The sequence below is a fragment of the Chiloscyllium plagiosum genome, unplaced genomic scaffold (genome assembly GCF_037043375.1).
Source record: "Chiloscyllium plagiosum isolate Xiang-an unplaced genomic scaffold, Cpla_swu_hap1 HiC_scaffold_29, whole genome shotgun sequence".
Classification (NCBI taxonomy): Eukaryota; Metazoa; Chordata; class Chondrichthyes; order Orectolobiformes; family Hemiscylliidae; genus Chiloscyllium; species Chiloscyllium plagiosum.
The window spans coordinates 2,606,023-2,618,768 of record NW_028270167.1 but is presented as its reverse complement, the minus strand read 5'-3'; the positions used below and the strand labels follow the sequence as shown (position 1 = coordinate 2,618,768).

General features: G+C 44.0%; 1 protein-coding gene across 1 annotated transcript in view; it reads left to right on the top strand.

Annotated features, from left to right (window-relative positions):
- The window catches only part of hyou1 (hypoxia up-regulated 1), a 37,922-nt gene extending 32,242 nt beyond the window's left edge, over positions 1-5,680 (top strand). Inside the window, exons 23-25 of the mRNA XM_043677721.2 lie at positions 840-1,107; positions 1,430-1,546; positions 2,244-5,680. Of these exons, the coding sequence (XP_043533656.2) occupies positions 840-1,107; positions 1,430-1,546; positions 2,244-2,302 (444 nt within the window). The 3' untranslated portion in view covers positions 2,303-5,680. The remainder of the gene's footprint in view (positions 1-839; positions 1,108-1,429; positions 1,547-2,243) is intronic.
- Positions 5,681-12,746: the final 7,066 nt, after the last annotated feature.

Here is a 12,746-nt window from a genome sequence, read left to right as displayed (position 1 = left end):
TGTGAGACCTGCTCCTGCTCTTTATATAGAGAGGTTAATTTGTGTGAAATCATCTGAAAATGTTGAATGGAGAGTGAAGCTACATATCATAATGACATGTTTTGGAGATCTGTGCTGTAGGCACAGTAAGTAAGTTTACTTTTATAGTGTGACTGAACTAATTCTTGATTCCTGAGTGGCTGAGTAAACAACAGTGATCCTGGGCCTGAACAATAATTATTACCCTAGGTTTTGATTCCTTACATTCAGTTATAGAATCCCTACAATGTGGAAATGGGCCCTTTGGCCCAACAATCCACACTGACCCTCTGAAGAGTAACCCACCCAAACCCATTCCCTATTACTCTACGTTCACTCCTGACTAATGTATCTAACCGAGACATCCCTGAACACCATGGGCAATTTAGCATGGCCAATTTACCTAACTCTCACATCTTTGGATTGTGGTAGGAAACCGGAGCACCTGGAGGAAACCCAAGCAAACATGGGGGAGAATGTGCAAACTCCATGCAGTTGCCCATGGCTGGAATTGAACCTGGGTCCCTGGCTCTGTGAGGCAGCAGTGCTAACCACTGAGCCACCTGGTGCTGTCTTATCTTTGATGTCTCACAACTGTGTTGCTTGTTATCATGTGTTGACCTCTTATGCAAAAACAACCAGTCCACCATCTTTAACTGTATCTCAGCAAATGGTAACACAATGCAGTGTATTTGAAACTATATCCTGGTGTGAAATATCAGCAGGAGCAGTGGAAAGCTGTGACAGTAAACAGCAATACCTAATAATGTCCAAGCCCTGGGAATATTCTGTAGTTAATTTCTATTTAACCTGTGTTTCAGAAATGGAAAAATGAGACTGTGGAAGAGCAGAATAAGCTGCCGTCCACCCAGAAACCCATCCTCCTTGCCAAGGACATTGAGGCAAAGCTTGGTCTACTAGACCGAGAAGTAAAATACTTACTAAACAAAGCAAAATTCGCCAAACCCAAGCTCCGGAAAGAGAAGAACACAACACAAGAGATGAAAAATACAACAACCGAAGACCAGAACACAACTGCTGATAGTGAGAACATTATACCACCCACAAGAGAGACAGGGGAAGACACAGGTAAGCTTTTTGCAAAGTGTTCTAGCTAAAACAGTTACCAGGGATATAGCTGAGGAATTATAATGTGTCTAGTAAGGCTTACTGGTTAAACTTTAATAGTTTTATTTGTGAATTGAGTGTATACCCTCAGAGAGGACATGTTGCCATTATTTCAAAAAGCATGGGATCCCTGTCTCCCAGAGAGACAGAGCCTTCAGGGACTGTCTGCTGGGGGGGAAGGAAATATAATGTAACCATTTGATTTAAAATCTTTTTGTTTCATATGGTTCTCATCCTGTTGTGGAAGTGGTAAGTCACTGACGTGAATATTTCTTTCTGCTAGAGCATGTAGAGGTGGTGAAACCTGGCGAGGCTCCACCTACAGTAAACAAAGATCAAACCACCGTTGAGGATGATGAGGCAGAGATACCAGAGGCAGATGTATTAGAGTCCAGTAAAGGTGAGGATTAGGGTCGTGTGAGTTTACTGATCTGGGCTTCCTAAACTAAATAACTGGGAGAGATTAGGAAGAACAGTACGGATAGTTGGGTTGTGTTTGAAACACTGGATTTGGAAATCAAAGCTATACTTAGTCTCGACCTTTTCTTTGTTATGACCTTTTCTCATGGAGTGGAAAGAAAGTTTCCGTTATCTGTTTCCTTTTGAAGTAACTTAATCACACAAAGGTAAAGTACTCCAGGAAGCCATTTAGACCATTGTATCTGTGCTGGCTCACGAAAGAGCTAACCAATTCCTTCTATTCCTCTGCTTTTTCCCCATAATCCTATACGTTCTCCCCGTCTGGTGTTTATTGCATCTGCCTTTCCAGACAGTACAGTCCAAATCAGAGCAGTTCACTGACTGTTTCAAAATCAAATTCACTGTCCGATTCCTCTTTCACTAGTTAAATCTGTGTCTTCTGCAAACCTACCCTTTTGCATTTGGATAAACCTTTTCCCCCTTATTTCATCAAAGCTAGTCATCATTTTAAAATTCCTCTGAAATCCCTCCTTAACCTTCTGTGTACTAAGTGGAAGGCTTCCTGTTCTTCAGTGTCTTCACATCCCTTATCCCTGATATCATTGTTGCAAATCTCTGCATTTTTGTTATTTTCCTTCCCACATAAGTATGTTTGAATTTTTTAAATTTTCTTTCAGGTACAGCTGAGGGAACACTAGAAAGCAACTCAGACAAACACCCTCCAGATGAATTGTAACTGCTCCTGGCTGCTGCACCGGTTCTATTTATATTACATTACTTTTTATGTAATGGACCAGTCTGCCATAATTTAACAGAACGACGATGTGTGATTGAGAGTAGAGGTGTACATTTCACTTTTTTTTAAAAACAAAACTGGATTTTCCTGTGACAGACTTTGTTGGATAATTCTACTTGTAAAACCAAGTACAGTTCAAGTTTAAACTGCATTGTGACCAGCAGGAGGCAGTGTTTGCAGCAAGAGGTTGACGTTCAAAGGGATTTAAAAGCTTCAAGTTATTGGAAGCCAAGTATTTTTGTTCCTTGTGTGTCTTCTCCCTTCGATTGTTATGGTTTTTATTTAGTTAATGAATGGTTATGAATGAACTTATTGCACTGAATTGAAGTATGTTCATTTTGCTTTAGTGTCTGCTTAGGGTAAGTTGAATCTATTAAATCAAACTTTTAACAGCCCTAGTGCTCGATACTCGGCTTTAAAAATAAGTCGACAGAACCATGATAAGATTGGTCTGTGAAATGTTAGTGCAGGGGCATGTCAACTCATTAGAGTGTACTACATCCCTGTCTTCATACAGCCACTGTCATGTGCAGAATGTGTACAAGTACCTGGGCAAAGTTCTTTTTCTCTGCCTCCTGTAAAACTGCTCTGCTTTTTGTAGTCTCGAATGTCCCCGGCTGCTACAGGTGTGCCCCATCACCAACCAGCAGTTGCTGATAGCAGTTGTTTCATGAAATGTAGGGGCCAGGAGTGTTGTCACTGGTGTCCCCAGTTCAGAATCGGCCATGTGTAATGCGACACTAGTTTCTGTGAAAACTCTTGCAACATGGACAGACTGAAATGACTGAATTAATCTTGAGTGGTTTGGGCACCTGCATGAATTTACTTGATGGGAAAGGAGTTTGTTATGACTTTGCATCCTGTTCTAAATATTTCCCACAAAACCCCGGTTTTTAACTCCAGTTCCTCTTGTGCGTTGTAGTCAGGCTCAAAATCAATCCAGTGCTTCAGTCATCGGAGCTTCTATCATTAATAATTTTATTCTTAAAAATTGCTTAAAAATGTGGAATGAACCACTCATGCAGACTGTAGCTGTATTGTGTCCAGGGCAGTTAGAAAATGGATATCAGGCCCCAAGTTGTCAGCAGGGAATCACAGGCAAGACTGTATTCAAACATGTTACATGGCACAGAGATGGTAACATTGCTTAAACTTCATGGTTTATTGTCAAACCCTATGTGATGTTCTCCAATCTAATTGCTGCACCATAGGTAATACACTGGCCTTTGAGTTATTTTCCTAGATATCGGACATTTCAGTTTTGTTTCTGGAACTGAATGCAGATAGTGGCACTCTGCAAATGCTCACTAGCTCAATGACATTGAGAAGTTGCTGCTCCAGAGGGACTGCCAGAGTGTAATGTCGAAGCTGGCTATCTCTCTGTAAAATGAACCACTCCCCATCCATTTGATATTAAACATCATGCCAGAGAAGTTTGCTCTGTGTTTTGCTCCCAATTTTAAGCCTGCCTCCTGCAAGTCACTAGCCATTCTCATCAGTCTGCTTCTGCTGTGTTTTTCTTTGTTTAGTGACTGTCTACTTGGTTTGAGTACACACTCCGAGGTTAGCTACTGGACTGGCAACTGATCTTAAGGAGTGAGGGGTTTTCTTAAAACTGTATATAGTTTGCTGAGCAAAGTGAGAGTAGAGCCTGATTTCCAGTTTAATTTTAGGGAAATGTGGGTCTCTGCATGTTACCCAAGACTCATTCAGTGAGTCGCACAAAGATTGTTACAGGGTTTTGGACTGGCCTGTACTGAAGCTTCAGCAAATTAATGGTTGTATTGTCGTTCCGTTATTGAGTAGGATTCCCTCTGTTGGAGTGAGTTTTTTTTTCTTTTGAATATCTAATTTAAAAAGTAGATTTCAACAAAATAAATTTCTAATCTAATAATGAGTTCGGTCCAGCAGCCAATGGAGGTGTTGAGAGGTACAAATGAATGTTGGGACTTGATGTGAAAAGGGACCAGGTTTCTATCTGTGCGTTTGGTTACTGGTCTTTGTCTGATGTTGAGAATGTGCACCATGTGGTGTGGATCAGGGTCTTTTTCTGCACTTACAATCCCTCAAAATAAAGCAGCCAGACTCACTAAGGCTCTACTGTGTCCCTACCAGTTGTGTTTATCTGCTCTGTTGTTCCCTCTGTCCAATAAAATGTTGATATATTTTTCTGAATTTGTCATCAGCTGACTGTGTGTCCTGGGCCTTCTGTTTCTATCTAAGCTTAGCTCAAGTGCTATGTAAGTGAGACTGCTCTCAATCTTACACCTTTACTTTCTAACAATCTTCACCCTGCCCTCCTCAAAAAGAGCTGTCAGACCTTTAGGGGATTGGATGTGTAACTCCTCTTCCTAAACCCACGTGGAGATACCATGTTGGGAGAGGCAGGTTTAGTGTCTGCTGGTCAACCTGCTGTGTTACTTTTGCTTCAGGAATTTTCTTGTGTGCAGAGTCATCAATCGGTTGGGAATTTTCTGAGTAGAAGTTATTAGTTCTTTCTCAAACATAAGCTGCCTTTAAATTGGCTTCAGTATTACAACGAGAACCTCGTTGAATTTCCCACTTTGCGTTTGATTTACCTCTTGTCTTGGATTGTGATTTTTAAAAATTTGTACTAAAATGGGTAAGGATGAACTGTATTGTTTCTCATTACTGACCATGAATTCCTCCACTAACAGCTGGCAATGAGTGATCCTTATAGCCCAGCATTAACTTTCACACAGCTCCACCTAATGACTGGTTCTTCCTTCAATGCTCTTCATTCTGTTACTGTGTAAGTGAACACATCTCAACTGTCAGGGGAAATAAATTTGACCAGGAGATTGAGAACAAGGCACATGTAGGGATAGCCCGTTTACTTCATCCGTCCAAAATGTTAACGTTTGATCTCACTGTTAAACCATTAAGCACACACACCTATATTGCGGTCTCTGTTTTAAATCCTTGTTCAGGTGTTCATCCCAACTTTGGATCACGAGTACAGCGTGAAGACTATATTGCTGCTTTATGTAAAGTATTTTCTGAATGTAAAATAAGTTTCTGTTGAGTCAGGAAGAGAATGAGACACTTGTTGCTTTTCAGACTTGTTCTGCCAGGTATGGTGAGCCAATGGGCAGCATCATGGTCAGCTACTCTTCTCTCAAAGTTGTGACTTAGGGGACTCCTCATACCAGGAAATCTGTCTGGGGAAGGAGGGATTATTCTGATCACTTATGTAAACTCGTACTAAGCTTACGGTAATGTGCCATCTAAAGGGCTCCAGTCTAATGGAGCAATTGTCCTATTAATAAAATTCAACTTAATTTTTTTAAAACTTAATTTCCTGGTATGTTTCATACGTTGCCTATACATAATTCTTGCTTGACCAGTCTGCTTAGATATTTGGGTTGGGTAAATTAACAGATTGCACTTTTAAAAAAAAAATCGCTAAGCAACAGCTTTAATGACTGGGTATTATTGAAGAGATGAGTAAATGTTTGGATGTGTTGAACTCTAGGCTCATTATAATGATTTCCGTCCTTTGTATATTCCAAATTTCAACAATTGAACGACAGAAGATGTTGTCCAGTAAAATGACATGCAGTGCAATTTTAATACAAAGCTTTTCCAAACTAATTAGTGCAAGTACTGAGTCTACCTGTCTTTAAATGTAACCACAGCCTGGGGAGTGATTGTGAACTCAATCAGCATTCCTGAATTCACTCAGAGTTTGCAGAGCTAATGGTGAAAGGAAGGAAAGTAGAAATATATGAATTGCTCATGTAGAGAGCTGCAAGCTGAATGGCCTCCTGTGCTGTGTAACCATTCTCTGATGTAAAATTACGTACTGTCGTCTTGAATCTGCCTAGGCCTTTCATATCAACTAGTGAGTTTCACAGTGGAGACACTTTGGTCTATAGTGTATACCATCCACATCCTGCGATTATAGAACATCTTTTCATTTAATAAAACATCCAAAGTAGTGATCTAAAGTTCAGAGTTCTTACTGTGAGATGAGAATTTACTAACTTTCAGGAAAGATAGATTATAAGATGTCATGAAGGAGGAGGGGATTACAGGAAGAGATTTAGGAAGACGTTTCTAGTGTTTATGGTACAGATGTTTGAATGTGCAGCTGCACATAATGATCAGATAATTGGGGGTGCACAAGAGTCCATGATCTTGTCTGGGGCAGTTAGCTAGACAGTAACAGCTCTGAGCAATTGAATTTTACAACTTCAGTCTGGTTTGAGCCAGAACTTTCAATAGCCTGAAGCTGCAATCTGATTATTGCTGTTAAAGCTTAGTTAAGAGGAAACCTGTGCAGCATCAGGTGCTTGTAGTTACAGCAAGCTACCATTTAATGTTTATCTGTGAATCAACTCAAGATGCTACTGGTGTATCAACTCATCACAACCACTCTTCCTGTTTGCAAGCTTTCAAGTTAGGCAGAACTCTCTCAAATTTTAAAATATGGCTTACGATATGTTGACTTTGGGTATTATTTTGCTGATTTGCCACAATTCAGTGATTTTAACAGGCTGAATGAGTAGGCAAATGTATTTCAAATGCAGAGTAATGTGGATAAAAATGAGGTTATCCACTTTGGTAGCAAAAACAGGAAGGCAGATTATCTGAATGGCTATAAATTGAGAGAGGGGAATGTGCAATGAGAATGGAGTGTCCTTGTACACCAATTACACATCGTGAGAAGATTAGGAGTATAGAAGCAGGGATGCCTTGCTACAGTTATACAGGGCCTTGGTGAGACCAAACGAGTATTGTGTGCATTTGTGGCCTCCTTGTCTGAGGGAGAATATTCTTGGGTATAGAGGGAGTGCAGCAAAGATTTACCGGACTGATTCCTGGGATAGAAGAATTGATATGAGGAGAGGTTGAATTGGTTAGGATTATATTTTCTGCAGTTCAGAAGAATGAAGGGAATGTCATAGAAATCCAAACATTCTAAGAGGAGTGGACAGGGTAGATGCGGGAGGGATGTTGCCAATGGCGAGGGAGTCTAGAACAGTATAAGGATATAGGGTAAACCCTTTAGAATTGAGTTGAGTTGAGAAAGAATGTTGTCACTCAGAGTGGTGAGTATGGAATTCACTTCCACAGTCATGGCCAAACCATTTTATGATTTCAAGGAGTTGGAAAGTGCATTAGGGAACAAAAGGGATCAAAGGATAAAGGGTAAAATTGAGTACAGGGTACTGAGTTGGATGGTCAGCCATGATCATACGAATGGCAGAGCAGGCTCAAAGGGCTGAATAGCCTACTCCTCTTTCCCATGTTTCGGTCAATGTTCTGCACTAATACAATGACCCATAAATTGGAGCAATCTCAATCGTATGCAACAAAAGCTAGGCAACATCTTGGCTCCGGCTGATCAAAGTTGAAAAGTGTGCTTGAAAAGCACAGCAGGTAAGGCAGCGTCCAAGGAGCAGGAGAGTTGACGTTTTGGGCATAAGCCCTTCATCAGGAATGCAGATAAGTGACAGGTGACATCACCAAGAAGAGAGAATTCAATCTTTTCCCCCTTTGGTCTATGGAGTTGCTATTGCTAAATTTCCCACTGTCCACATCCTGAAGATTATCATTCACTAAAACATGAACTTGGCGGAAGTGGGTACTGCAGATGTTGGGGATTAGAGTGATGCTAGAAAAGCACAGCAGGTCGGGCAGAATCTGAGGAGCAGGAAAATCAACATTATGGGCAAAAGCCCTTCAGGAATTCCAGTCGTTTTTTGTCATTTTTTTTCCTTGCTCCTCAGATGCTGCCTGACCTCCCTGTGCTTTTCCAGCCCAACTAAAACCTGAACTTGACTAGCGACATAAGTAATGATGCCAACATTGTGGGTTCAATTCCTCTACCGGCTGAAGTTACCATGAAGAACTCTCCTCAACCTGTCCTCTCCTGAGTGTGGTGACCCTCAGGTTAAACCACTTCCAGTCGTCTCTCTCTAATGAGAGAGCAGCCCAATGGTCCAGGTTGGACACTATCAACTTTTTAAAAAGATTCTGTATTCAAGAGCGGGTCGGGGCTAGGGGTTTTCCAGTAAGTATTCCACTTCCTATGTTGCCAAAGCCTGTCTGCCCTCGACAAGCCATAAGTCAGGATTGTGAGAGAATACTCCTCACCTGGTTGGATTCTAGTGTAGCTTTAACATCACTCGAGGAGCTCAACACCATCCAGACAAAACAGCCCAGTTCATGAGCATGCAAATTATCAGGTTCCACATTCACTTGCCTTATCACCAATGCACAGTGTGTACCACCCACAAGATGCGCTTCAATGACTCCCCAGGCCTTCTCCAACAATACACCAAACTTGTGATGGAACATAGAACAGAACAGCACAGGAACAGGCTTTTTGGCCTTATGTGAATGTGCTGACTGTAATGCTATTCTAAACTGATCACATTTGCCAGCATGGGATCCATATCTATCTATCCCTTACTTGTTCATGTCTGTCTAAATGCCTCAACACTTTGTGTGTGTTCCAGACACCTATTGTCCTCTTTTTAAAAAAAAAACCTTTCCTCACAAACCACCTTAAACTTTTTCCCTCTCACCTTAAACCTATACCACATTGTATTTTAGAATTTCCACCGGGGAAAGACTTTCAACCCTATTCATACCCGTAATTTTATAAGCTTCTATCAGATTGCTTTTCAGCCTGTGATGCTGCAGTGAAAACAATTCTAGAGTGTGAAGCTGGAAAAGCACAGCTGGTCAGGCAGTATCCGAGGAGCAGGAGAATTGATGTTTCGGGCATAAGCCCTTCATCAGAAATGAGGATGAATGTTTAGTCCTCAGTAAACTCCAGCCCCACTCCAGGTCCTAACTCCCAACCCTGCCATGTGTTCACCATTCCCCCAGACCTTCCCCCTCACCAAGGACGAATGTTTAGTCCTCAGTAAAGGCCTCACCTTTATCCCTCTACTGTTCCAGATAATGAGTTCGAGACACGCTGCGACCTTGAATGTTTCTTCTTCCACCTCTGTGCCTACCTTTTTTAACCAAGACACCCACCCACCCAGCAAGGACCCCTTCTTCTGCCTCCAACACACCCCATCCATCTGGACACCCCATGCTAGCCTGCTACCCACCCGTGACCTCTTCATTTCAAACTGCAACCGTGACATTGCCTCACCAATTCCAACCCCTCTCCCTCACAACATGCAGCCCTCCACTCCAACCTTAACCTCACCATCAAACACACAGACAAGGGGTGTGCAGTAGTAGTGTGGCACACTGACCTCTACACTGCTGAAGCCAGGCGCCAACTGCAGACACCACCTCCTACTGCCCCCTTGATCACGACCTCACCTTCCATCACCAAACCATCACCTCCCAGACGATTCGCAACCTCATCACGTCTGGGGATCTCCCATTACAGCCTCCAACCTCGTTGTCGGTGAACCCCGCACTGCCCAATTCTACCTCCTTCCTAAGATTCACAAACCTGACTGCCCCAGTTGACCCATTGTCTCAGCCTGCGCGTGTCCCACTGAACTCCTCTCTCCTATCTCGATACTGTCCTGTCCACCTTAGTCCAGGAACTCCCCACCTATGTTCGTGACACCACCCTGGCCTTTAACCTCCAAGATTTTCATTTCCCTGGCCCCCAACACCTTATCTTTACCATGGACATCCAGTCCCTGGACACGTCAGTCCACCATGACGAAGGTCTCCAAGTCCCCCGTTTCTTCGTCTCACACTGTCCCAACCACTACCCTTCCTCTGATACCCTCATCTGCCTGGCTGAACTGGTCCTCACCCTTAACAACAACTCCTTCCAATCCACCCACTTCCTCCAAACCAAAGGTGTAGCCATAGGCACCTACATGGGACCCAACTGTGCCTCTTTGTCAGGTACATGGAACAGTCCATCTTCCGCAGTTACACCAGCACCACCCACCACCTGTTCCTCCACTACATCGATGACTGTATCGGTGCTACCTCGTGCTCCCATGAGGAGGTTGAACAGTTCATCAACTTTACCAAAATCTTCCACCCCAACCTCAAATTCACCTGGAACATCTCGGCAACCTCCCAACCCCTTCCTGGACCTCTCTATCACCATCTCTGGCAACTGACTAACCACAGACATCTACTACAAGCTCACCTCCTCCCACAGCTACCTCCTGTAAAGACACCATCCCTTATTCCCAATTCCTCCGCCTCTATTGCATCTGTTCCATGGATGACCAATTCCACCTCAATTGCAACTTCCCTTCCCAGATGATTGACAATGCCCTCCAACGCATCATCTCCACGCACCGCTGCCCAACACAAGGATAGAACCCCGCACCCCCCCCCCCGGTTCTCAACTTCCACCACACAACCCTCCGCATACAACGCATCATCTTCTGCCATCTCCTAACAGACCCCCACCACCAGAGACTTATTTCCCTCCCCACCCCTATTAGTGTTCCAAAAAACCATTCCCTCAGCGACTACGTCAGGTTCACACCTCCCACCAACCTGCACCCCACTCCTGGCATCTTTCCCAGCCACTGCAAAAAGTGTAAAACCTGTGCCCACACCACACCCCTCACCTCTGTCCAAGGCCCCAAGGGATCGTTCCATAGACATTTTTGTCATAAATTCACCTGCACCTCTCCAAATGTCATCTACTGCATCCATTGCACCTGGTGCGGTCTGCTCTACAGCGGGGAGACAGGACATCATCTCTGGGACACGCACGTCCACCAACCCCACCGTTCTGTGGCTGAACACTTCACCTCCCCCACCCACTCCGTTAAGGACATGCAAGTCCTGGGCCGCCTCCGCCAACAAACTGTTACCACCTGACACCTGCAGGAGGAACTCCTCATTCTGCCTTGGGACCCATGCTCCTCGGATGCTGCCTGACTGGCTGTTCTTTTCAAGCACCACACTCTATCAACTCTGAGCTCCAGCATCTGCAGTTCTCACTTTCTCCTGAAAACAATTCCAGTTTCAGACCTCGGAGCAGAGATTAGGCCATTTAGCCCACTGTTCAATCATGGCTGATATGTCTCTCATCCCCATTCTCTCACTTTCTCCTAGTAATCCTTGATACTCAAGAACCCATCTATCTCGGTCTTAAATATACTCAATGACCTGAACCTCCACAGCCTTCTGGGCAATGATCCCTCGGTTTGTCATTCTGGCTAAAGATGTTGCACTCCAGCGGCCCCTTCTTCTTTCTCGTCTAACCTGTCCAAATCCTTCTGCAGCCTTCTAAATGCTACCTACCCCTCTACCTGTCTTTGTATCACCCTGTGTCTGTGTGGGTTTCCTCTGGGTGCTCCAGTTTACTCCCACAGTTCAAAGATGTGCAGGTTAGGTGAAGGGTAGTGGTTGGGACGGTGTGAGACGAAGAAACGGGGGACTTGGAGACCTTCGTCATGGTGGACTGACGTGTCCAGGGACTGGATGTCCATGGTAAAAATAAGGTGTTGGGGGCCAGGGAAATGAATTGCTAAATTGCCCATAGTGTTAGGTGTGTTAGTCAGGGGTAAATGTAGAGTAGGGAAATGGGTCTGAGTGAGATATAGTTAGAAGGGTTGGTGTGGACTTAGGCTGAAGGGCCTGTTTCCATACTGTAGGGAGTCTATTTACTGAAGACCTTTCTCTTGCATTTGACCTCCCAAGGTGCATCACCTGACACTTATTTGGATTAAACTCCATCTGCTATTTCTCTGCCTAACTTTCCAACTGATCTATGGGGTGGCACGGTGGATCAGTCGTTAGCACTGCTACCTCACAGTGCCAGGGACCTGGGTTCGATTCCAGTCTTTGGTGACTGTGTGGAGTTTGCACATTCTGCCTGGGTTTCCTCTGCGTGCTCTGGCTTCCTCCTACAGTCCAAAGATGTGCAGGTCAGGTGAATTGGTCATGCTAAATTGCCCATGCTTTTAGTGTATTAGTCAGAGGGAAATGGGTCTGTGTAGGTTACTTTTTGGAGGGTCAGTGTGGACTGGTTGGGCTGAAGGGCCTGTTTCCACACTTTAGGGAATCTAATCTATATTCTGTTGTAGCCGTTGATAACCTTCCTCATCATCCACAACTGCACCAAGTTTTGTGTCGTCTTTTAACTTGCTAATCGGATACTGACATTTTCATCCAAATAGTTTATAGAGGTTGCAAACAAGGGGTCCCTCCACAAATCAGAGAAACCGTCCTCCCTCTGTATTGTTTGACCAAGACAATGTTATGTCCAATTTACCAACTGACCATGGACTTAGATTAATGTTGTTGGGGGGGAGGGGGGTGACGGGCTGGTGGAGTCCACCCAGTGCCAGCACAGAATGGCGAAGTTGGCTTCGAAGGGCTGAATGGCCTGGTCCTGGCCAACCAGTGACCACGTGATGAGCGATGCCCCTTTAAGGAGAGTCACATGACCCCGTGA